This window comes from Ascaphus truei, chromosome 6, assembly GCF_040206685.1.
Source record: "Ascaphus truei isolate aAscTru1 chromosome 6, aAscTru1.hap1, whole genome shotgun sequence".
Lineage (NCBI taxonomy): Eukaryota > Metazoa > Chordata > Amphibia > Anura > Ascaphidae > Ascaphus > Ascaphus truei.
In genome coordinates this window covers 79,942,199-79,964,443 of record NC_134488.1, presented here as the reverse complement: position 1 = coordinate 79,964,443, position 22,245 = coordinate 79,942,199, and the positions used below count along the sequence as shown (strand labels likewise).

The following is a 22,245-nucleotide window of genomic DNA, read 5'->3' as shown; positions in this document are numbered from 1 at the left end:
ATCAATCAGTGTAAGGCTACGGCCCCAGTGCCTGCGCTGCACGCGCGTCTGCCAGGCTGGCGGCGCGTTCAGCCGAGTCCCTCAGTCTGCAGGGGGGGGAGGGGGGCGTGACAAGGGCGCGGCCGTGACGTCAACCGGCAGGTTCACCCTCATTGGCTGAACTGGTGGGGGGTGTGGCCTAGCACTTCGTCATGAGTCCTGATCTCAATTCTCTTGAGAGCAGGAGAAAATGTAGGCGCAGTGCGGCCCGGCCCCATTGTGGGGCGGCTCTTGTGGCGGGCGCTGCACTAGCCACGGGGAACCTGGCCTTACTCGGCAGCTTCAATGTATCCTGATATTACTGAGGTAACATTATCTATTGTTACAGTTTGCAGCTCAACATTGCGCTAGTAATATTGGCAACAAATGATCACAAGCAGGAAACTGCTGCAAAGATCTTGCACTGCTTGGCAGGTGGGCTAAACCTGCAATAGAAATTAAAGGATGCTTTAAAACTCATTAAAAATTTAATTGAGAGTGCAATTTTAAAATTAAAAAAGGTAATGAGTTATCTAGTACAAGGGGGCGGAAGAGATTTTTCAGGGGGGCGGGAGAATTTCAGGGGCGTGGCGGTTACAGAGGTCTCGCGCTCTCACCCAAGGCAATTAAATTAAATGCCAGGGGAGCACGCTAGGCCTCTATAACTTCTCCTACCTGGTCGCCATGGTAACCCGATGTCACATGACCCCTGCGGTGTCATTTGATGCTGGGGCTCGAGCGGAGGAGTGGCGCAGGGGGGAAACTTTGCGCACCCCTGATCTACTACTACTACTACTGCTACTACAGGACTGATTTTATTATTTAAAAAAAAAACAGAATGAATATTGCTTAGATTGCTCTTTTAAGAAAAGTGAAATGTTTGATTACACATTGAAAGTCAATATTTTGTTGTGCCTACACTTTTAATTTAGAGCTTAATTTAAGATTCCTCCTTGCTGCCGCCCTCCTCCTCCTTTCGAATTGCAGCATCAAATGGCGTCGAGGACGTCACCAACGTGCACGTTGCCATAGTAAGTGTTATGATGTCATTTGACGCCGCATTGCCATGGCAACGAGACACTGTGTGATGTCACATTGGTGAAATGACACCGCAATTTGAAAGTGGAAGGAGGGCGGCAGCAAGGAGCCGGCCGCCACCCGAGGGCGCAGCAAATGTATATGGGGGCGGACATTTTTGGTGCCCCAGAATTTTGCCGTCCGGTCCTAATGGGAAATCCGCCACTGGCAACTACTATATAGTGCGAGCTCCAGTATCCATAATCAGACATATATCCGTACAATAGATATTTTAGAAGGTTTGATACTATTTACAGGACCACCTTAAATGTTTTTTAAAGTTGCATGAGCTCTTGCAACCTCAGTGGTCTCTCTTCACAATGTTGTCTACATTTTAAGATTGGCCTTAAAATAATAATTTTATCTGAAGCATGACTATAACAGACATATGTGTAACTGTATATGGAATTAACAGTTGAAGGAAAAAACTAATTGTATTAATTGACTGCAGGAAACCTGACTCTATTTCTCCTCTGGATGATTTGGCCTTTGACATGTACCAAGATCCAGAAGTTGCTCAGATAATCCGCAAATTGGATGAGAAGAAACAAGAGGCTGTCCGACATGAACGCTATGACTATGCCAAGAAGCTCAAACAAGCTATTGCTGATCTTCAAAAGGTGCAGCTACAGATAAACAGAGCCATTTTAGGAGTTCTTGTTACATATTACTTAGAGCAAGGATGTTGAATGTTTTATGCTTGGCATTCCAGATATTCAGAAAGTAATCCCATGTAGATTTACTATGTTTGTTGTTCATTTTCTGCAAGATAATTTAAATAGTGTATCAAAATATTATTGCACTGTGAACTTCGTTGTCTAAATACTTAAGAGATAATTGACCTGAATCACAATTCTGCAGAGGAAATCTGATACAATTCCTATTCTTCCTACTGCTTATTCTTTCTTTACTTCGCCGAGTATGGGGACTTCTTTCTGACCTTACATTTTAAGGGCAATGTAAATCTGCCAGTGTAACAAGTTGCAAAGAAATAACAGTGAGTTTCTTTCAGGTTGGAGAACGGCTTGGTCGCTATGAGGTAGAGAAGCGCTGTGCTGTGGAGAAAGAGGATTATGACTTGGCAAAGCAGAAGAAACAACAGATGGAGGAATACCGGCTGAAGGTGTATCAACAGTTGGAACTTCATGACCTTCTAGATATTGCACTAGTATGTAACTGTTTATTATTACAGAACCTGACCTGGGTGTCTTTTTACCACTGTCTTATCCCATGCATGTTTTTTTATTTTTATATTGCACATATTGGATCTTTTTTTCTTTTTCTTTGCATTATGTTCATTAAACCCCTGATGGTCTGTTGCCCTTTCGATATGAAATGGAATCTTTGCCAAAATTTGAAATATACATTTTTGGCTAAAGAGTACAGCCTAAACTAATGTAAATATTTAAAACATATTGTATATTTCAGAAGCTTCTTGTTTATAGGTGTGGTTTTTGTTGTTGTTGTAATTTTACTGTCCTAGTATTTATATGGTACAGAGATCGGAGAACAGTTCTCAACTGGTTCAGATCTTTTCTCACTGGCAGGTCACAGAGAGTATCTTCAGGAGTATACTCCTCTATACCAGTACCCTGTAAGGTGGAGTGCCACATGATTCTGTCCTATCGCCTATGATTTTGCAGCCTGCAGCTGGTGTAGAATTCTGTGGCCAGGTTGTTATCTACTAACTGTTTGTCTATTCAACAATTAATAGGGTTAATTACTTACCTTCTGTATTATTCACGTTTCATATCCAATTAAAAGTGTTTAGTAGTGCTTTATAAAAAGTCACCGGAGAGCATAGACCCGCCTACCCCAGAAGAAGTTCCATCGCAGGAACGAAACGCGCGTCGGGTATGACGTCACGCTGACGTCAGTAGCGCGACCAACACAGAGGTGTTGGATTAGATCTAGCTGCAGGTTCAAAGAATAATAGCAAGCTAAAATTGATTTGGGCCATAAGTGGATCCCACTAGTGTCAGACAGTGAATAGCAAAAGGACATATAGAGCTTTTCTTCTCAACAGTAAAGGGTTAAAGAGTATGTATAACATCTAATTTATACTATGGTATCTCACTGGTATATCTGATATGGTTGGAGGTATAGTGCTGTTCTATATCCAAGCACAACGTTGCTAGGTAATCCTATTGAGGTTATTTGCTTCTGTGATTATTAGACAAAGGGATACATCTTTTTGTTTAATACAACCTCCTTGCTTGGGGTTAATTCTCCTTGCTGGATTTGGAGAGCACCTATCAGTAACTCCAAGATAAACTGTGGGCTATACCTGTAACCCACGTACACGGAGGTAAAATTTACGGACTTTGCAGACTTTTTATTAGCCGGTCTGTTTTGCTTTGTGGAGTGCTTCAATCACGAACTACTGCTGTATGTTCAAACATACCTCAGAGGTCATGGAGACCTAGTATAAGTTGTAAGATACATTTTAGATCAAACATAGCTCTAGTGCAAAGTATATGATTTCTACTATGAGAGATACAAAGTAGTCTTTTACAGTATGATGCAATTGCAAGCTCACAGAGACTGTTTGTTTAGATATTTAAAGCTTGCTATCAGACTGCATGTGAACATCACAATTAGCATCTCAAAAAAGGCTTTGGGCCTCATGCAGAGAGCAGCGCTAACAGGGAAAGCGGCATGTATTGGCGAAATCTGCCTTTAGAAAGGCAGATAATGGGGAGTTTTAAAAAAAGCGCCATTTTTTTTTTCTCAGAATCTCGCCGCGCGGCTGGAGAGAACAGAAATCTCTCCAGTCTTGAAAACGGCCGTATGCAGAGAGCAGCGAACGCCATCTAGTGGCTGTTCGCGGCAAAAAAATGGAGCGATTTTCACAATTTTTCCCCTCCACCAAGCAGCTGGCGCTCCGCGGCCGGTGGAGGAGAAAAAAAAAAATCGATTTCTTTCCCACTAGTTTCAACAGCGCTCATAGCGCTCATAGCGCTGTTTGAAACTCTCCATATGCAGAAAGGATTGTAAATGCAGTTTTATGCCCTTTCTGCATATGGAGAAAAAAACTCTCCAATAAAGCTAAAATTTTTCCCCCTCTCCAATTCTAAATAGCGCTGCTCTCTGCATGAGGCCCTTTATTTGCTGACACCAAACAATGAGAATAATGTGAGTGGGACATTATTAACCGCTGGGAAGGGCTAGCAGGATTTAAGTTATTACTAGAAACACGCTCAATTCAGCAGACCATCAACAAGGATGCATGGTTTGTAAATAATAGTGCTAGAATGTCTAAATAAGTACATTCACTTTATTAGGAACACTCATATTTGTGTTCATCTCTCTAGTTAAACACTCTAGAAGTAGAATATCTTTGGGGATATATTTTGCCATTATATTCTGAGATCGCATACTAATGTTGTAGCAACTACAACTTGGCTACGCTCTGAGTCCCTACAAAAATTCCTATATACTTTTATATGGTATTATAGAAGAGGACACGTATATCACTGTCTGACACGCACTTTTCAGCAGCTAAGCTGAAGTTTTAATTAGTTCATGTTTTATGTTTTCTTCATATATTAATACAATTGAATTATTTTGCATATTTGTGGAGGTGTGTGTGCACCAATAGGGATCTTTTTCTCTCCTCCTACACAGGTTGTTAACTAACCAGACCCGTTCTTGCCACATGACACCTGTTCTCCATGTTCTGCACTGACTGCGATACAAAGACACTTTTTTTTTTTCAAGATTGGCTTGTTGATTGCATGACCAGGGTCCCGACTATATGAAAGAGCTTCTAGCTCGCTACACTCCCATTCACTCACTTCGATCTGCAAATGAAGGACTCCTAACAGTTCCCAGAATTTCCTTAACTTCCTTTGGGACCCGAGCTTTTAGCCACGCTGCTCCCACTTTTTGGAACCATTTGCCTCATACAGTTTGAGAGATCCCCTCCCTGGAAATCTATAAAAACAGACTCCCGACCTAACTGTTTACCCAGGCATTTCATTAATGAACCACAACCTCTCCGGTATTTAATAGCGACAGTACCGTCCTATCCTGTATTGTATCTTTCCCTGTGTTTAGTCCCTCTTATAACCTTAAATGTTTTCCTCATTTTCCTTTTTGTAACTCTAATGTGCTTTGAGTCCCATTGGCAGAAAAGCGCTATATAAATAAAGTTGTTATTATTAATATATGAGCAGACATGTAAATAGGTTATATTTCGTAAAAGTCTCAAGGTGCAAATAAATGTCTCCATGGTACAGTGCATTACTGTACCTGAACCACATACCCAGCAAATTCTCACATGGAGAATGTTAGAAAGAGACTTTAAACACACCAAAAAAAAAAAACAAAGCCAGCGGGACTAATCTTTAAGATTACACTCCAAGCTTTTTAATCAATAAATAAATGTAAAACATATATAAATGGCTTTGGAAATATATACGCAAGGGAGACATTATTGAAAAATGATTTCAGTTCTAAGTTGTGACTGAATCCTTGTATAATGCATATGACATATTTTCAAGAATATTTAAATGAGCACACGTTATGTGTAAGAAATACATCTGGAATTATTCAGTGATACCTAATACTGTACATAAGAGTTGCAAATAAAGTATAAAGACCACCCTATTATTTTTTGTTTGCTAATTTAATATATGTTTAATAGTATTTTAAATGTACACCTGAAAATCTGACTCTTAACAGCATAACAACAAACCCAATCTCTTTCAGTCCGAAATGATGGCAGTAATATACCTATCTGAGGAACAGTTGTTGTAGCAGTATCTGAAGTTGTACTAGTCAGGGCTGAGTTAGAGTTGTTCCTAAAACAATTACAATGTCCATTTTCAAATAAGTTATTAGTTCACATCAATATTTCTCTAAAATAGAAGCTACCAGTGGATTGTACATTCATATTTGATTAGAGTGAAAACAAAGTAGACATAATGCTAAATTGAGAACATAGAGTAGACCGGAAAAGCACCCTTAAATGGAAATAAAGTGAATGTGGTAGTCCATGGTACTTGAGGTTAGTATAATATGTTACCTACAGTATGTGGTTTTAAACTGTTGGGCATTAAAGATATGAGAAAACTATTGGCATATGAAGCGCGTTCATTGCAGGTTTTTTTCCCATGACTACAAGCAGTGTGATGTTTAACTTCTATGACAGGACATTCCAAAGGAATTCTCACCCTCACCTCCCGCTATCAGATTTCTTGTAAAGTAGCAAAGAGATTATGCTGAACTTATAATAGCTTTTTAATGACGAGGGAAGAACGACGAGTTGAGATAAGATTTCAGACTGCCTGCTCCGGATCCGAGACAATATCAGGACAGAGAGACTGTGCCAGTTGAAACTAAATTCTCACTGCTTCTTTTTCATTTTGATTGGTATTGCAAGGTCAATAAAATGAACAGTATCCACATAATAGGTCTACCTGTCTCTTAGAGTATAGCGTGGGGTTTAATCCCTCTGGATATACCTTGGAGGGAGGTTTTTAAGTATAGGGCATCAAGGGAAGTACCGAAGACCCATCTGGTCTTTGGGAACAGGCCAGAAGAAGGGGTTCACCCCCACCCCCCCAAATGTTGGCCCCCTTGTACATATACTGTTCCCTCCCCCTTTTTATGTTGTTTCTTTCCTTCCCCCTTTTCCCCTTCCCTCCCTCCCATCTATTATGTGTATGTTCACATTAGGACTGTCCTTTTATGTATCAGCATTTTTCTTTTTGATATTGTGTCATTTGTGCTATGCGCTGTTTTGCTACGGTACTGTATATAAAAGTTTCTTTTGGCATTTCCAAATCTCCTCTATTCATTTTGCATGCTGGGAACCCCATTGGGTTTGTGGACAAGATTATTTTTGAAGGACTTAGGGTCTTTCCTTGTTCCCGTTGCACCATCACTGACGCATTACTCACGGTCCCATTGTTGAGTGCTGCCTATTCCTTATACTTTTAGTATCCACATAATATACTATGATAAGTATGTTGGTTAGGTAGCACCCCACAAAGAACTAAATGTATAAATATACACTGTAGATAAATTGGTGCACGGAGGCAGGGGGGACCTCTGACCCCCCCGATATATATATATATATATATATATATATATATATATATATATATATATATATATATATATATATATATATATATATATATATGAGCAAAAGCACGCAAATAGATACAATTGTCAATTTGAATAAGTCAAAAAAGATATATTTGGCAAAATTTGTAGCAGCTGTACAATATACCCAAATGCAGGGTCTGGAGATCACATCTCGTGAAACAACAACTACAATAATGTGGAGGGAAAGGAGTGGTTGGGGGTGGAAAAGAAAGGGGGAGGAAGGATAACAACAATGTGACAACAAAAAGGAAAAAAAGGAAAAACGTTATTATATTTTTATATATATGGCACGAACATATTCTGCAGCGGATTACAATGTGGGAGGGAGGACAATAACTTTTGTATGATGAGTGCAAATGTTACAGATTGAAACAATAGGAAGGAGATCCCTGTCCCAAGGAGCTTACAATCTAAAAGCTCACAGGTAAAGCTCACTGATTTGATAATATCACTTAATGCCGTTGCTAAAGACGCAAACATTAAATGTAGTGCTTGAGAATAGACATGTACATTCAAGTCCACCTGCCACCTTCTTTCCAACGCAAGGGGAAGAAATGGGTGAATATTGTATGTAAATGATTTGAGTTGGAGGCCATTGATTAATATTTGAGCTTGGTACCTTGGCTAGTGCAAAGGGAGAACTAAATCTAACATATCCATCCACTGATTGTTCATAGCCGAGCTCAGCCTCACAATGCTACATGTGCCTTGTATTTAACCTTACTTTAGCTGTGATACAACGAAGAAATGATCAGGGAGATCAGTCCCATCTTTCACATAGCTTTCACTTTTTTTTTTTTTTTTTCAATTAAGTGTTTTTCCTAAGAATATATCGGGGCCTATTCTAGTACCTCCTAAGTTGTCATTTCCATACTGCGCGTTTTTGCATGTTTAGAAGTAGTGGAATAAAATGTGAGGAAAAAACCCTACTGTCTATTGCAAATCTTCTAAACGGCTTCTATAAAAAGTGGCAAACCGCACAGTTTAACAGCCAAAGTGCCTGTACAGGCATACCCCGCTTTAAGGACACTCACTTTAAGGACACTCGCGGGTAAGGACAAATCACCCAATAGGCAAACGGCAGCTCACACATGCGCCTGTCAGCACGTCCTGAACAGCAATACCAGCTCCCTATCTGTACCGAAGCTGTGCACAAGCGAGGAGACTATAGTGCCTGTTACAAATGCGTTATTTACATCAGTTATGCACGTATATGACGATTGCAGTACAGTACATGCATCGATAAGTGTAAAAAAGGTAATGTTTCACTTTAAGTACATTTTCGCTTTACATACATGCTCCGGTCCCATTGCGTACGTTGATGCGGGGTATGCCTGTATTGTGCTTGCTTTAGAAGCGGAATGATCTGACGTGATGCTAACTCCATCCCCAGTCTGACTTACAGGTGTTGCTCTCTCAGCCAAACTCACAGTCTAGGCTCTGGATGTAACTCGCACTATCAATCTTGAATATAAGGGAGCTACAAGAATTGCAGTTTTTGTTAAAAAATGCGAGTTGGGGGCTTTTTTGACGAACCGATTCAATTGGCAGACCCAGAGTAAAACCGCTTCTAAAAAAAAAAACGTTTATTAGACATGAATTGGACAAGCGAGAAGGGCTTATAGAATAGCAAAGCATGCCAATCCTCTTCTAAGGGCACTTTAGAAGCGGTGTGTCACACTTCGGAGCTATGAGAATAGGCCCCGTTGTCTTCTCATTCTTTATTAGTTCATTATCAGAACTCTGTGAATCACCTACAAAGTGTCTTTCACATTACTTTCTTTTTCCTTTCTCTAATTCATCTGTCATCTCGCTTCTTCTTCTTCTTCTTCTTCTTAACCAGATACAGAGATCTCCCGAGATGGTCCTGGATCCTCTGCAGCACCCCGTCAGCCCTCAGCAACACAAAGCCACGGCTTCACCACAGCCAGACAAGGAGAAAAGTATCGCGAAGAAAGCAAAGAGTGATCGCCAAATGATGGCAGAGAAGCCACCAAAACTTTCTTCTCCTAAACCAATTCCCCGGCTCAGGACACCTTCTCCTCCTCCAGCTCCATCCCCTATTGCAGCTGTACCAGGTGTAAGTGTAAGTAACACATACTGTAGATTTTGGAAAAACAGCTTGTTAAATATATAAATATTTATAACCCTTTACAATTGTTGCATTTTGTGTAATTAGGTATTTATAGTAAGTGAAATATTGTTCATTTCAGACATTCAAATTTGGCAAAGAGTTGGTATAGGCAATGGCAGCACAGCCACACTATTCTTGCATTACGTCTTTTGTGGGTGTGGCACTCCTTTTTCTGTACCTATTCTTACTTCCATGTATAATTGCTAGGTGTCACGGCAGATTCTATGATATGAGCATCAGATTTCTGATGAGTAAATGGTGAGAATATTACCATTAAATCTGTTCCTTGTGCCCCTTTCTTTACATTGTAATTTTTTTCGGAGAATGTCTGTTCTTTGTGATATTACAGGCATTAGAGCTTGTTGTAGATTGTAATTTTATTGCTCCAATGTTTAAAATAGTCAATGATTATTAAGACATTGTAGTGATGCAGTTACATTGTGTGGAACCGATATGTTATCAAAACCTCCAAGATGGTTTTATACATGTAGCTGAAATCTCCTATATGTGCATTATAATTGTGTATGTTCTACTTTTGTAACGGGACAGTGATTTTCAACCGGGGTTCCGCAGCCACCAGGGGGGAGAGCTGGGACAACTCTCCCAGCTGTCCCAGGCCCGGCGGCGTGCCGGCACCTCACGCAGCAGTGACCCAGCGGCTCCCGAGCTCCGCAGCAGCAGCCGCCCGGTCACTGCTCTCCTTCCTCTCCCTCCTGACTGCGCCAGAAGTCGTGTCCAACTTCCGGCTGACGGGAGGAGAGAGCTGCAGACCGGCGCAGGCTCAGAGAGATAGGGGGAAGTGTGTGTGGAGTGGGGGGGGGGGAAGAGAATGCAAGGAGACATGGAAATGGGGTGTACGGGGAGGAGAGAGGGAGAAAGGGGGGAGTGGGGGGGGAAGTAAGGGGGAAGAGGGAGCGAGTGTAAGGGGGAACAGAGGGGGAAGAGAGACGAACGAACAGGGGGGATAGAGGGGGGGGGATGGGGTGAGGGAGAGTTGGATGGGGGGGGGCAGAGAGTGTTGCGGTTCCCCAGAATTTCACAATCTAATTGTAGGGTTCCTTAAAGAAAAAAAAGGTTGAAAACCATTGATATAGGCCTACGTTTTCAGATGGGAGTGGGGTTGCGTCGTATTTGGAATGCTGCATCAGTGCCTCAGTTTTCTACAGCTTCATATTGCTGCCAATGTTGAATATATAGTGTTGATCACATTATTCTGAAATGTAATATGCTGCACAGTAATGTGTATACTACATTTTGTATGTATACATATAACACCACCTCACAGTGTACAACAAATACCACTTATGATTACATCTACATGTCTGACTGGTCCACAAACATGCCTTTCCCCATTATCTCTTAGCATACAATGCTTCCACTGCCGCCCGGGATCCTGGGACAGCACATGCAGATGAACACTCACAATATACACATTTTACTGCCAGGGGGCATTATAAGTCAGGGCCTCAGGTCTCTCTTTTAATGATTGGGTTCATAATATCTGTGTAATTAACAGTATGTGATATCCTTTTGAAAGTAGTAGGATGACCTTTTGGATTGCACTTTTTGGCATTGATTTGTAACTTTTCCAGTGAGAATTATAAGACAAGCTGCTTATTGGTGGCCATCTTTTTAAAATCTTTTCTGTCTTTTTTTTAGGTTGAAGCTTTACCATATGATGAGAGGCCTCTTCCAGCTCAGAGGAAGCTCCAGGCGGAGGTATTCACTTACCTTGAGCCAGAGACAAATGAGGAAGATAGTTTCGATACTCCAAGAAGCAGAATCACTGGAGAACCAGAACCATTAACCGAGAAAGCCTTACGAGAAGCTGGCTTTGCCATTGAAGTGTTCGGTGAAGCTTTGGTAAACATTACAATATTAAGTCATGTATACGTTGTAGTAAATGCATGTGCCTAATAAACAACAGTGGTGGTAGCAATAATTACCCAAGTGGAAGGATTAAGCAGCAAATCATTGTAAATTACAAACACATTGTAATATACGAGGTGCAGCTGACAAGGTCCTTTTTTTTGCAAACAATCTCATATTTTTGGCATTACCCGGTTAAAAATACAAAGCTGCACAGTACCGTATAGTTTTTTTTTTTTTTTTAAAGTAAAAAATATAACGAGCATTTAGCATCTTACTGGGTTGATTTGGAGGAAATTAAAAAATAACATATTTGCATGAATTCTGATTTGATTAACCATCTGCATGTGGGTCCTGAAGAGAAAAGCATACTCTAGGGTGTTATTTTAGATTGTTGCATTGAACAGTGTATAAATGCAGGGTGTGGTTTTATCCAACAGGATAGACTTTTCCACATTAGCAATTTCTCTTCAGTTGTTTATAGGGGGTTGAGGGCAAAAATGGATCATCTCATGTGGGGGTTTCTGTTTTCCAATGAAAATGGACTTTGAGTTAGCGGTCATTTTAAGTCCTACTTGGAATTGCTTTCAGCATGTTTGATTGCAGGGGTTTGCTTTGGTATGAAGACTATTTTTGAACGAGTTCCTTTCTTAGGTTGCAGGAGCATATTCTAAGACCTGGTCTTATAGAGAGGATGCCTTACTTGCAGTATACAAAAAGCTGGTGGAGATGCCCAGTGGAACATCAAAGGATGACTTGAAGAACATGCTCAGAGCCGCTATATTTCTTGTCCGCAGAGCCATCAAAGACAAAGTGTCCTCAGTGAGTAGTAATAACTTTATTCGGTAACTGTTTAGATCATTTTTCACTTTGTTTAAAAGAAAAATTTCAGATGACACCTCAATGTGGTGTACTTTATTCTTTTGGGACTCATTTTTAAAGCTAGTCCCTTTTATCCAGGACAGCGTGTTTCATATTTGTCAAGCTCTTCCAGCAGTGATTGAGTTAAGTATGTGTAATCTGTGAAAACTAGGCAGAAAATGCTGCCCAATGATTTTTTGGAATAGTTCACAATGAATAACGCAAGCTATAATATCTGTATATCCCTTGCATATATAAAGCTTGGGTTGGACAAAGTCATGGTTATATTTTCCAGGCTGATGCTGCCAAAGTGATTTTAATGAGTCTGAGTGACTAATTAAAACAATAAATCCTGAAGTTGGGCTTTGTTATTTCATTTAGCTGACATAGTGAAGCTATGGGAAGCCTCTGCCCAACTGAATCTATTTAGGCATAAAAATGTCTTTAGAGACTTCTCATTTTGTTATAGTCACAAGTTTAACAAAGGGGTCTAAGATACCATGTACTTGTCATTTCCTCTGCTTTTTGGAGTATAGTTCTACATGCAAGACTTTAACAATGGATATATAGAGGGGGAGTAATGTACTAGCCAGTGGAAAATAAAGCATGATTCAAGAAGACCAACATTGGCTTAGTAAAGATGATATCTTAATTGGTAACAGATGCTTTTGGGAGGCAAGCCTTCAGAATTAGACATACATGAGAAAGGAAGATGAGTGATACTTTTCAATGCCAACTTTTAGGACATGATTATCATTAAACTCAACTTAACATTAGGCAGAGCTGGAAAATTGTTGCCTACCTGCATTGATCCAATGTCGGGTCCCGTACAGGAAAGACTGGGACTGATGCAGAACTTTTTCAAAAGTATAACTGACAATCAGCACTCGGCTTCCCAAAGTCGTGCCTTATATAGCATTATACAAGGCAGTTTGGCGATATGACTTAAGGAAGCAAAGCTGTGATTGACTGCTCTGCTTCCGAAGACGTTCTGCAGCAGCCGTGGTCCTTCAGCCCCACAAGTCGCCCTGCATTTTTCACTGTGCCCAGATGAGTTGAATTTGACAACCCTTACTATGGGGTCTATTTACTAAACTTTTCCAGTTGCAAAATTGGAGGAAAGCCAGTGCAAAAATCAGCAACGTGTTTATGAAAGGAGTGTAATTCCATTGAAATCAATAGATGTTGTTTTTTTTTCTGATTTGTTATTTTGCTCTAGTTTTGCAGCCGGTTTGTTTTCACAGGTGCAATTAGTGGTAAGCCTCTTACTTGAGAAATTTTTGATCCAGTGTGTTAATTCAAACTACAGCACATTAACGAATGGATAAAAAAAAAACAAGCTATATTGTGAATGTGTGCGAGGAGTCAAACGTGACCCCTTGGCAGCGTGCTTGTGATACTGGATGTATGATAGTGCTGCCAACACTAATGTAGAAGGGGGCAGTAGAGCCAAGCTTGGGAGAAAGTATGAGAAGGTCCGTCTTTGACATATTACGTCTGAGTCGGCGCAGGGACTTTGGTTTTTACAACAGGTGTAAAGTCAGGGGTTGAAAGGTAAACTTGTGTGTCATCAGCATAGAGGTAATATTTGAAACCAAGAAATGTGATACGGTCACCTAGAGCGAGCGTGTAAAGAGAACGCTATATATATATATATATATATATATATATATATATATATATATATATATATATATATATATATATATATATATATAATGTGTGTGTGTGTGTGTGTGAAGTTCCCTTTAAAACAAAAAAATTGATGTATTGTGTCAATTTCCCAACTGCAAAACTGGAGTAAAAAATTCAGATAAAATGGTTCTACTGGATGTAATAGGATTCTTTGCTTTGTTGCTGCTGGGAGACTTTTTGATTTGCTACCACCCCCTAAGTGTTTTCTGAGTTTTCGTTCTTTTTTGGATCAGGTTTTCCAAGTCTCATTAAGACTTTTAAAAATGATCATCTCTCAATATATTCCCAAACACAAGCTGGGCAAAGTGGAAACCACCCACTGTGTGGACAGAACCCTTTCAGACATGCTGTCCAGGACCGGGGACTCTGCCACACGTCACCGCATAATTGCATCCAACTTTATTCAGGTACGTGTGGTATTTAATAACATAAGCTGTCCTTTTCTGTTTTTATTTTTAGAGCAAAAATGAAATGAAATTTGGATTTTTATTTTAATCTCGTCCCTGATTTTGAGCAGTTATTTGAGATTAAATACACTATTTGAAGTCTCATCAGGACCCACCACAACTAATCAGGATACGAAATGGGGAGAAACATGTAAATGCGTTAGAAATTCATGTGAGTTATGCCGATATGTGGGTTGAATAAAAGTTTGACATCTGAAACTAAGAAGATTTATGTTTTTAGCTCAGTATTAAAGAACATTGTTGCAGGCAAAAATAAATAAATATGCTGCCATTTCGAATTAACAATGTTAATTTCTGTGGAAATGGTTGCTGCATAATTCCTTTTTCTAAAATGTTATATATATATATTTTTAATTATCTGAGAAGCTGATATGTTTAAATAGACATAAAAATAATGGATCTGAGAAAATAAAAAGCAAGACCTTTTTTTTTGTCTCTGCGTTCATGCCACGATCATTAATACGCACCATAGTTCTTTGCCAATTATGTCCAAAGTTCATTCTCTGCAGGATACAGGGCAGTCATACATTTTATATGCTCCCCTGTTTAACAGTATAAGCGCTGCATGTAGTGCACAAATCCATCGTCTCGCGCATTAGGGCTCTGTCTCGCGGTCTTTCTCAGCATGAGGTAAATGTCACGCTGACATGAGACCCTGAGACAGTCCTAAACCTTATCCTCTTCTGTCCTAACCAGGCCGCCTTGTGCCATTACTCCGCCCCTTGAGTTGTGACCCTGCTTTTCGCACCTCCAGCAGACTCTGGATCCCCTGCTCCGGAGGTGAGAAAGGGTTTTGCGCAAATCTCCTGCATGTGTGAGGCTCCTTCTCATGCTCTGGAGTGGGGGCTCTTGACAGCTCTGTAGTTGCCTTTTTATCATGTCCATGTTCTGTAAATTGACCATGGTGTTTAGATAAAGACAACAACACATCTAGTATTACACGGTAGCACAAGTTACCTTCTTTGGGGCATCCTCACTAAAAATAATAGAGTTGAATAGAATTTGAGCACTCGTTATGGGGGCTATTATTTCTAAGCAGGCTTGACCATCATGAATGACTACTACAAGGAGCATTGTAACAATCTGCATGTGGTTGGTTTCGGGTAGTAGAGGAAACAGCAAATTCTTAAAGTACAGTATTTATGTATTTATGGATGTATATATGTATAATTAGAAATTTAATGTAAAAAAAAAAAAAAAACCCTGAAGATAATGCCAATCAAATGGGTTTAGCACACATGCTGCTAATCTCTGGCATATGTCTCTGTGATTAACTGCTCCCTCACTATGCTTTTCATTATATCAGTGCGGCTGTGCTGACAGTTATGGGTCGGCTATTTCCATTTAAAACCCTGTGATTTGAAATGCTTATGACATTTGATCCGTAAAATGGCTGGGGCTGCATTTGGTGCGTTTGTGAAGATTTGGGACCTCCTTTTTCTCTCCCAGAAGAGATAGGCACCTTCGGTAGGGATGCAGAGGAGGGGAGGCATGTGGCTGTTTATCAGCATGTAGAGATACTCAGTATTTTGCTGCGTAGCGTGTTTGTTATCAGCTTATAGAGGTACGTTGTACTGGCAGAGCGGAGACCATTTCTGCTCTGGCAGTGAAGGGGTAGGATTCACACAGGGAGAGTCCCATTCAAACGCAGGGACTCCCGCTGTGTTAATCCGATGGGCCATTTCAGCCTGCTGTGCACTGGCCATGGTGAGTTTGCTAGTGTTTGGGTTATTTCCCCCAACGATTGGTGACTAAAGTCAAGACTGCATCTGTAGTCACAGACGGGGTCTTTTTTAAATCTAGAAGATGTAACCGTTTTTATATGGATCCGGCGGGCCAATAGGAAGCCACAAAGTCGTAACAGCCTCCTATTGGACAGCCATTTAAATCCCTTGCAATCACACTGGTAACTTCACATGCAAGTATCTCTGGAACCAAGGGGTCAACATAGCAGAATATAATACGCTCTGGAGGACCATCTGAATCCTGTTTAAAAAAAAAAAAAAAGGTTACATGACGAGATTATTTTTTTTAAATCACATGCAATGAATGAAGTAATATATTTATATAATTTTTTTGTTGTTGTACAAAGCACATACAAATCAACCTAATGAAATCTATGATGTAAATACTACTTCTTAAAAACATCTAAAACCTTGAGTATGAACAATACATGCCTTGTTCTCTGGCAGAAAGCAGCTCAGAGCAGCTGCCCAAGCCTAACGGTCTCAGTCCTCTCTGCTATTCCAGCGCAGCTTAACGACGGAACAGTAACACTTTGTATACATGTATTAACTCACTGCCTTTTGGGACCTCCTCTGTTATTTACTGTTGCAAGCATCCAGCCTGGAAAAAAAACCACATACGGTTTCCTTTCAACACAGACGTGTCCACAGAGTTAATAACGTTCTTGTCAAAGCTCTAGCCTTTCGTTTGTATCCCGTTGGTGCCTGATTATGGGCAGCCCTTGGCTGACTTACAAGGGATTCGTAATCGTACACTTGAAAGGAAATCGTGAAAAGCCATTACAGATGCACTTTTGTGCTCGATAGACATGACATACTGTACTTTACCAGACATTAAAAAAAAAATATATACCACTGCAGGCATTAGTCAAATGTTTCATGTAAATGTTCTTTAGTCATTTGCAAGAGTGAGTTTTTTCATTTTAAAAAGAGACTTTGCTGTATTTTATGGTTTTTATAGTGCCATCAAATGATAATTTACCACTGGTAGACAAAACTGCAACCCTGCAACAAATGAATATTTGCTGGAACACCTTAGTTCCGGGATTCTCACCTCAAGTCCTCAAGCCGCCGCCCCAACATGCCAGGTTTTAAGGATATCCCTGCTTTAGCACAGGTGGTCAATCAGTTTCTCACTTGACGACTGATCCAGTGATTTAGTCACCTGTGCTGAAGCAGGAATATCCTGAAAACCTGACCTTGTTGAGGGGCCTTGAGGACCGGAGCTGAGAACCCCTGCCTTAGTTAATTAAGAAATGTAGAACAACAAAAAACTCTCCAAGATTTTCAGTAGTCGATTGAATGGAAGTAAACAAGGGAACTGTCCTGTGCTCCGGTAAATAGTCCCAGCACCCGTAGGTGTCAGTGTGGTCATTTGGGAACAGAATGGAGGGTGCAGATACGGACCTCTAAGTTGATCAGGGCTGGGATGGGAATTCCTTACCTCTAGATGCTCTCCGATCTGGGTCCTGCTCTCCTCTGTCCTCCGTTAACCAGTGTGCAGCCTTCAGAGAAGTCAAATGGAAAGAAAGAAGTTCCGGCGCCACTGGGAGTGACAAATATCCAGGCTACTTCCGGGTTGATTGAAAAAACTTTATTTGGACATCACACACACAAGGCTACACCACGATCTCCCCCTCAACGCGTTTCACGCTCTAGAACAGCGCTTCGTCTTGGAGTAAAAAGAATGGAGGATATTCGTTGTTTGCACATGTTAACAATCCCACAGTGGACTTGTAGTATGGTAATACCTGTAAAGCTATGTTTAGCTAACATTTTGTGTTGCAATATAAAGATCAAAAGCTAGGACATTACGGGCTCTGGTTTCTGAATCCTAAAACTTAGGCTCTTTCTCTTGTCATGTCATTAATGACTTTGTAATGTTTTGCAGACACCTCCAATAATAAAGAGGTTACATTTAGGCCTTAAGATTTAATGTTTGCAATGATTATTTTAGAGCTGTTCATTTTCAGGCTAAATGGAAATCTGGGAAATGTCCTATGTCTGAATGGTCTTGGGGATATACACTTACATATTTCACATGCCCTTCTCTGCAGGAGATGGCCCTTTTTAAGGAAGTTAAGCCTTTGCAAATTATTCCGGCTCATTTGGTTCAACCACTTAAACCAACTTCTCCTTTCCGTCTGGCCCTGAGTCAAGTGGAGCTAGTCGAGCACCTGATCAAGGAGTTGGGGATGGAAAACAGTGGATTTACAGTTGACAATGTCATGAGGGTAAGGATCAACCTACATATCAGTAGTTCGCTTGGTGCTATATATGCAGAACATGCAATATAATCTAATCATTTTTTTTTTTAATGTAATCAAAGTAAAGATGTTTCTTAGTGACGACACATTAGTCTCCAAGGGAGAAATGTGCCAATATACTTAGCAGCACACTTACTGATGCATTAGCTCCCATTGAAAGGAGATATATATAAATATATATAAATATAAAGCAGAAAATAGCCGTGTTAGTCCAGTTGCGATAGTGCAGAATAAATGAGTTCTTCAGTATTAGGTGATACCTTTTTTATTGGACTAACAATTTATGTCATAGGACAAGCTTTCGAGAGTTATCCTCTCTTCTTCAGGTCAAGCAGTACTGATATACAAAGGATTCAATTTAAAACTATTAGACATATCACTCCCCCCCCCCAAACCCCCAGAGATCTATGAGCATGGTCTGCTTTCTGTTTTTAATGTTTTTCCAGTATAAAAAAAATGATTTTCTCTGCTCTGGTGTCTGAGGTTACCATGGTAACCGTTCGACTGGGGAGAGCTTCATTTAAACCTCCCAGACACTTAATTTGAAATGCTTATATCTCCTTAAAACAGCATCAGATTTAAAAAATAGAAACAGATTTGTGAAGGACAAGAATAGACCTGAAAAGGTTACCTTTAGTGTGATCAGCATGATAATTATACCAGAATTGAAACCACATTGGTCCTTTTTTCTGAAGAATCACTACCTATGTGGCTATAGAAGATCATACAAGTCAATAAATTGTATAATTTTTATGTTGGGGGGAATAAGCTATAATGCTACAGGGGAAAAAGGGAAACAACAACAAAAAGTCCCTCTGGTGTGACCTAGGTTAAAAAAAAAAAATCAAGATAGGTCGTTCGTGATAGAATTTTGTATATACCTAATTTATATCACATATAGAGGCAATCGCTCCCAAAAACATTTTGAACAAATCACAGGAAAGCAAATCACTCTTAAACATATTTAGCCTTTTTTCCTACCTTAGAAGTCACACAAAGCTGTAGATCAGTGGTGCGCAAACTGGGGTGCGCAATATTTTTTTAGGGCGCGAGCGGTTGCAGAGGTCCCGCGCTCTTCCCCAAGGCATTTAAATGAAATGCCGGAGACTGCGCAAGGCCTCTGCAATGAATGGAGAATCATTGATATCGTTTAAGTGCCTACTGTTTATAGATCCTATAGACACAGCTATAGTCTAATTCACATGTTTATAGCCATGATTTGCAATGTTATTGGATGCAAACAGCTTTTGCTAATATGTGCAGCGTTGTATGTGACAATGTTATATTTCTGGGGGTAATAGAAGGGTCTAACGCAAGGGTGGCCAACTTCAGTCCTCCAGGGCCACCATCAAGTCAGGTGTTCAGGATATCCCTGCTTCAGCACAGCTGGCTCAGTCATTGACCGAGCCACTTCTTGAGCTACTTGTGCTGACGCAGGGATATCCCCAATGCCTAGCCTGTTGGTGGCCCTTGAGGACTGGAGTTAGCCACCCCTAGTCTAACATATACTATTGTCATAAGTAGAAAAATAGAACAAAGTCCTGGATATCCGTACATCCGGATGCTGAATCAAATAATGCTAATAATATAAACTTGCTTGAAGAAGAACTATGAGTGCATCAATGGGTGTTCATATATAGTCACAGTTGATAGAAGCTCATAATATGGGTGGTACATGTGTGAAAACGAATCCCTCTGGTATGTAAGAGTCAAGGACCGTGAATGAACAGCCCTGACTTGTTCTCCTACCAATATGGATACACCACCCTAGAGCATAGTACCCACGTGTATAAAGAATCTGTAACATCCAGCAGTTGTAATGGTAAACTGACGATTAGATGCTTGTCCGAATCCAGTGCGTGCTGCACACTAGAGACGTCATGCAGGAAAATCCAAAAGGTAAAAAAAAAAAAGAGGAGCACAGCATGCAAAATAATGTGGGGCTGCGATGCACAAAATACATAAAAATAGGCTTTATTAGTGAAGTGACAACATGGCGTGAGCAGGGTGGACCACTAACGCGTTTCGTGTCACAGCGCTTTGTCAAAGTCAGGTATTCAGGATATCCCTGCTTCAGCGCAGCTGGCTCAGTCATTGACCGAGCCACTCATTGATCTATCTGTGCTGAAGCAGGGGCATCCCCAATACCTAGCCTGTTGGTGGCCCTTGAGGACTTGAGTTAGCCACCCCTGGTCTAACATATACTACTGTCAGTTTGCGGTAGGTGCCCTGGAGAACATTACATCGGAGGTGCGTGATAAAGCAGTGCAAATTATCCTCTACTTATACAAGCGGCACCGGGGCACCATCCTAGAATATCTGCCTACTGATGATTCCAACACACGCAAGAATATATTATACAAGACTCTCTTTGATGAATTTGCTAAAATTGATGGCAGACCAATCGGGGCTGATGCTAAGGTATGGACTGTATTCGGTAAGAAATGTGCGTATAATCCTACTCTGGTCTTTGTAAAGGATCATACTTAAGAAAAAACTCAAATTCATAAAATTGCTTTCTTAAAATTTGTATTTCCTCTTTTCTCTTTTACAGCAAACACAATGATGTTTTCTCACCTGCCTATGTGATTTGTTTGCAAACCATGTAGATTTAAACTCTGATATTCATACACACAAAATTTAGGAACGATTTTAAAGAGGTAATCCAAGCAGTTGAACAAAATATAAATCCTTTTTTTTATTTTAATATATGCAGCATTTGATTACCTGTATTGAAAACTAATTACCTAAGCTGCTGATCGATTGGTTCTCCCGTGATCGATCATCAAAATCCTGTTTCCCAAGGTTCACTAAATGGCTGCTTTTCAGTTTCAGATTAATCCTTCAGTCTGTGTAATTTAGCAGCTACAATGTATACTTATATTACTAAAGTAACATTATCTATTGTTACAGTTTTCAGCTCAAACTGCTGGGAATATTGGCAACAAATTATCACAAACCAGAAAGTGTCGCAAAGATCTTGCACTGCTAGGGAGGTGGGCAAAAGCCTGCTATAGAAATCAAAAGTTGTTTAGTATATTAAAGCTCAAGCAATATCCTACATGTGTGGTTTTTTTTTGTTGGTTTTTTTAAATAAATCAGTTCTGTACTATGAGAAAATACTTGTAGCATTTTTTTATTTTTTTAAACACATTTTTTAATAGATTCTAATGTAGCAAGCATTTATGTTTTTATAGAAACCATTTACAAAGTCCCACCCCTTCCCCTTCTGAGACAGGCTCTGGCTCGAGCCCTGCCCTCTCTCTAGCAGTGCACCAATTGTATCTAGTAACTGCCTGGTCACATGATCTTCCCCACAGAACTTTGCATCTTGGGTACTGTTTTGCAGCAATAAATTAATTAAATAACCCCGAGCAAAGCGATTGATTACAGGAGAACGGATCGATCTGCAACTTAGCTAATCACTTGTCAGTGTGCAGATTGTATTGATGCACATAATGAATGGAAAAAAAGGAATCCTTTTTTTTTTTTTTTTTTTTTTTTTTTAAGTCAGCTTGAACTGCAGCTTTAAAACTCATTAAAAATAGCAGTAAGAGTTGAATTTTGAAATTAAAAAAAGGTTTTATGTAGTACAGTATTTACTACTACAGAACTGATTTTTTTTTTATTATTATTATTTTTAATGCACACATGTAGGATATTGCTTGGATTGCTCCTTTATATCCTGAAAGGCACTGAAAATATATGATTTAAAGCACACCTTAACTCAGGGGGGCGCAAACTTTTTTCCCTGTGCCCCCCCTGCCGGCTGTCCCCTCACTCCCGCGCCCCCCCCAACCCCAACTTACCCACGCGCCGGCGTAATGACGTCACGTTGCCATAGCAACGTGACGTCACATGACCTCGCAGCGTCATTTTGACGCCGCGTTGCCATGGCGACGCAGGGAGGAAGCCGCCGGAGCCAAGGTAAGTTAGGTTTACAGAGGCGCTGCAGCTCCCCCGGCACTTAATTTAAGTGCCTTCGGGAAGCGCGC

General features: G+C 40.3%; 1 protein-coding gene across 3 annotated transcripts in view; it reads left to right on the top strand.

The window, feature by feature from the left end:
* CEP104 (centrosomal protein 104) overlaps positions 1 to 22,245 on the top strand; it is a 70,524-nt gene that overhangs the window by 10,675 nt on the left and 37,604 nt on the right. For all 3 annotated transcript variants that reach the window (XM_075604925.1, XM_075604923.1, XM_075604924.1), the window contains 8 exons: positions 1,547 to 1,715; positions 2,108 to 2,263; positions 9,056 to 9,298; positions 11,006 to 11,209; positions 11,870 to 12,037; positions 14,005 to 14,178; positions 18,041 to 18,217; positions 20,465 to 20,671. In XM_075604925.1, the coding sequence (XP_075461040.1) occupies positions 1,547 to 1,715; positions 2,108 to 2,263; positions 9,056 to 9,298; positions 11,006 to 11,209; positions 11,870 to 12,037; positions 14,005 to 14,178; positions 18,041 to 18,217; positions 20,465 to 20,671 (1,498 nt within the window). The remainder of the gene's footprint in view (positions 1 to 1,546; positions 1,716 to 2,107; positions 2,264 to 9,055; positions 9,299 to 11,005; positions 11,210 to 11,869; positions 12,038 to 14,004; positions 14,179 to 18,040; positions 18,218 to 20,464; positions 20,672 to 22,245) is intronic.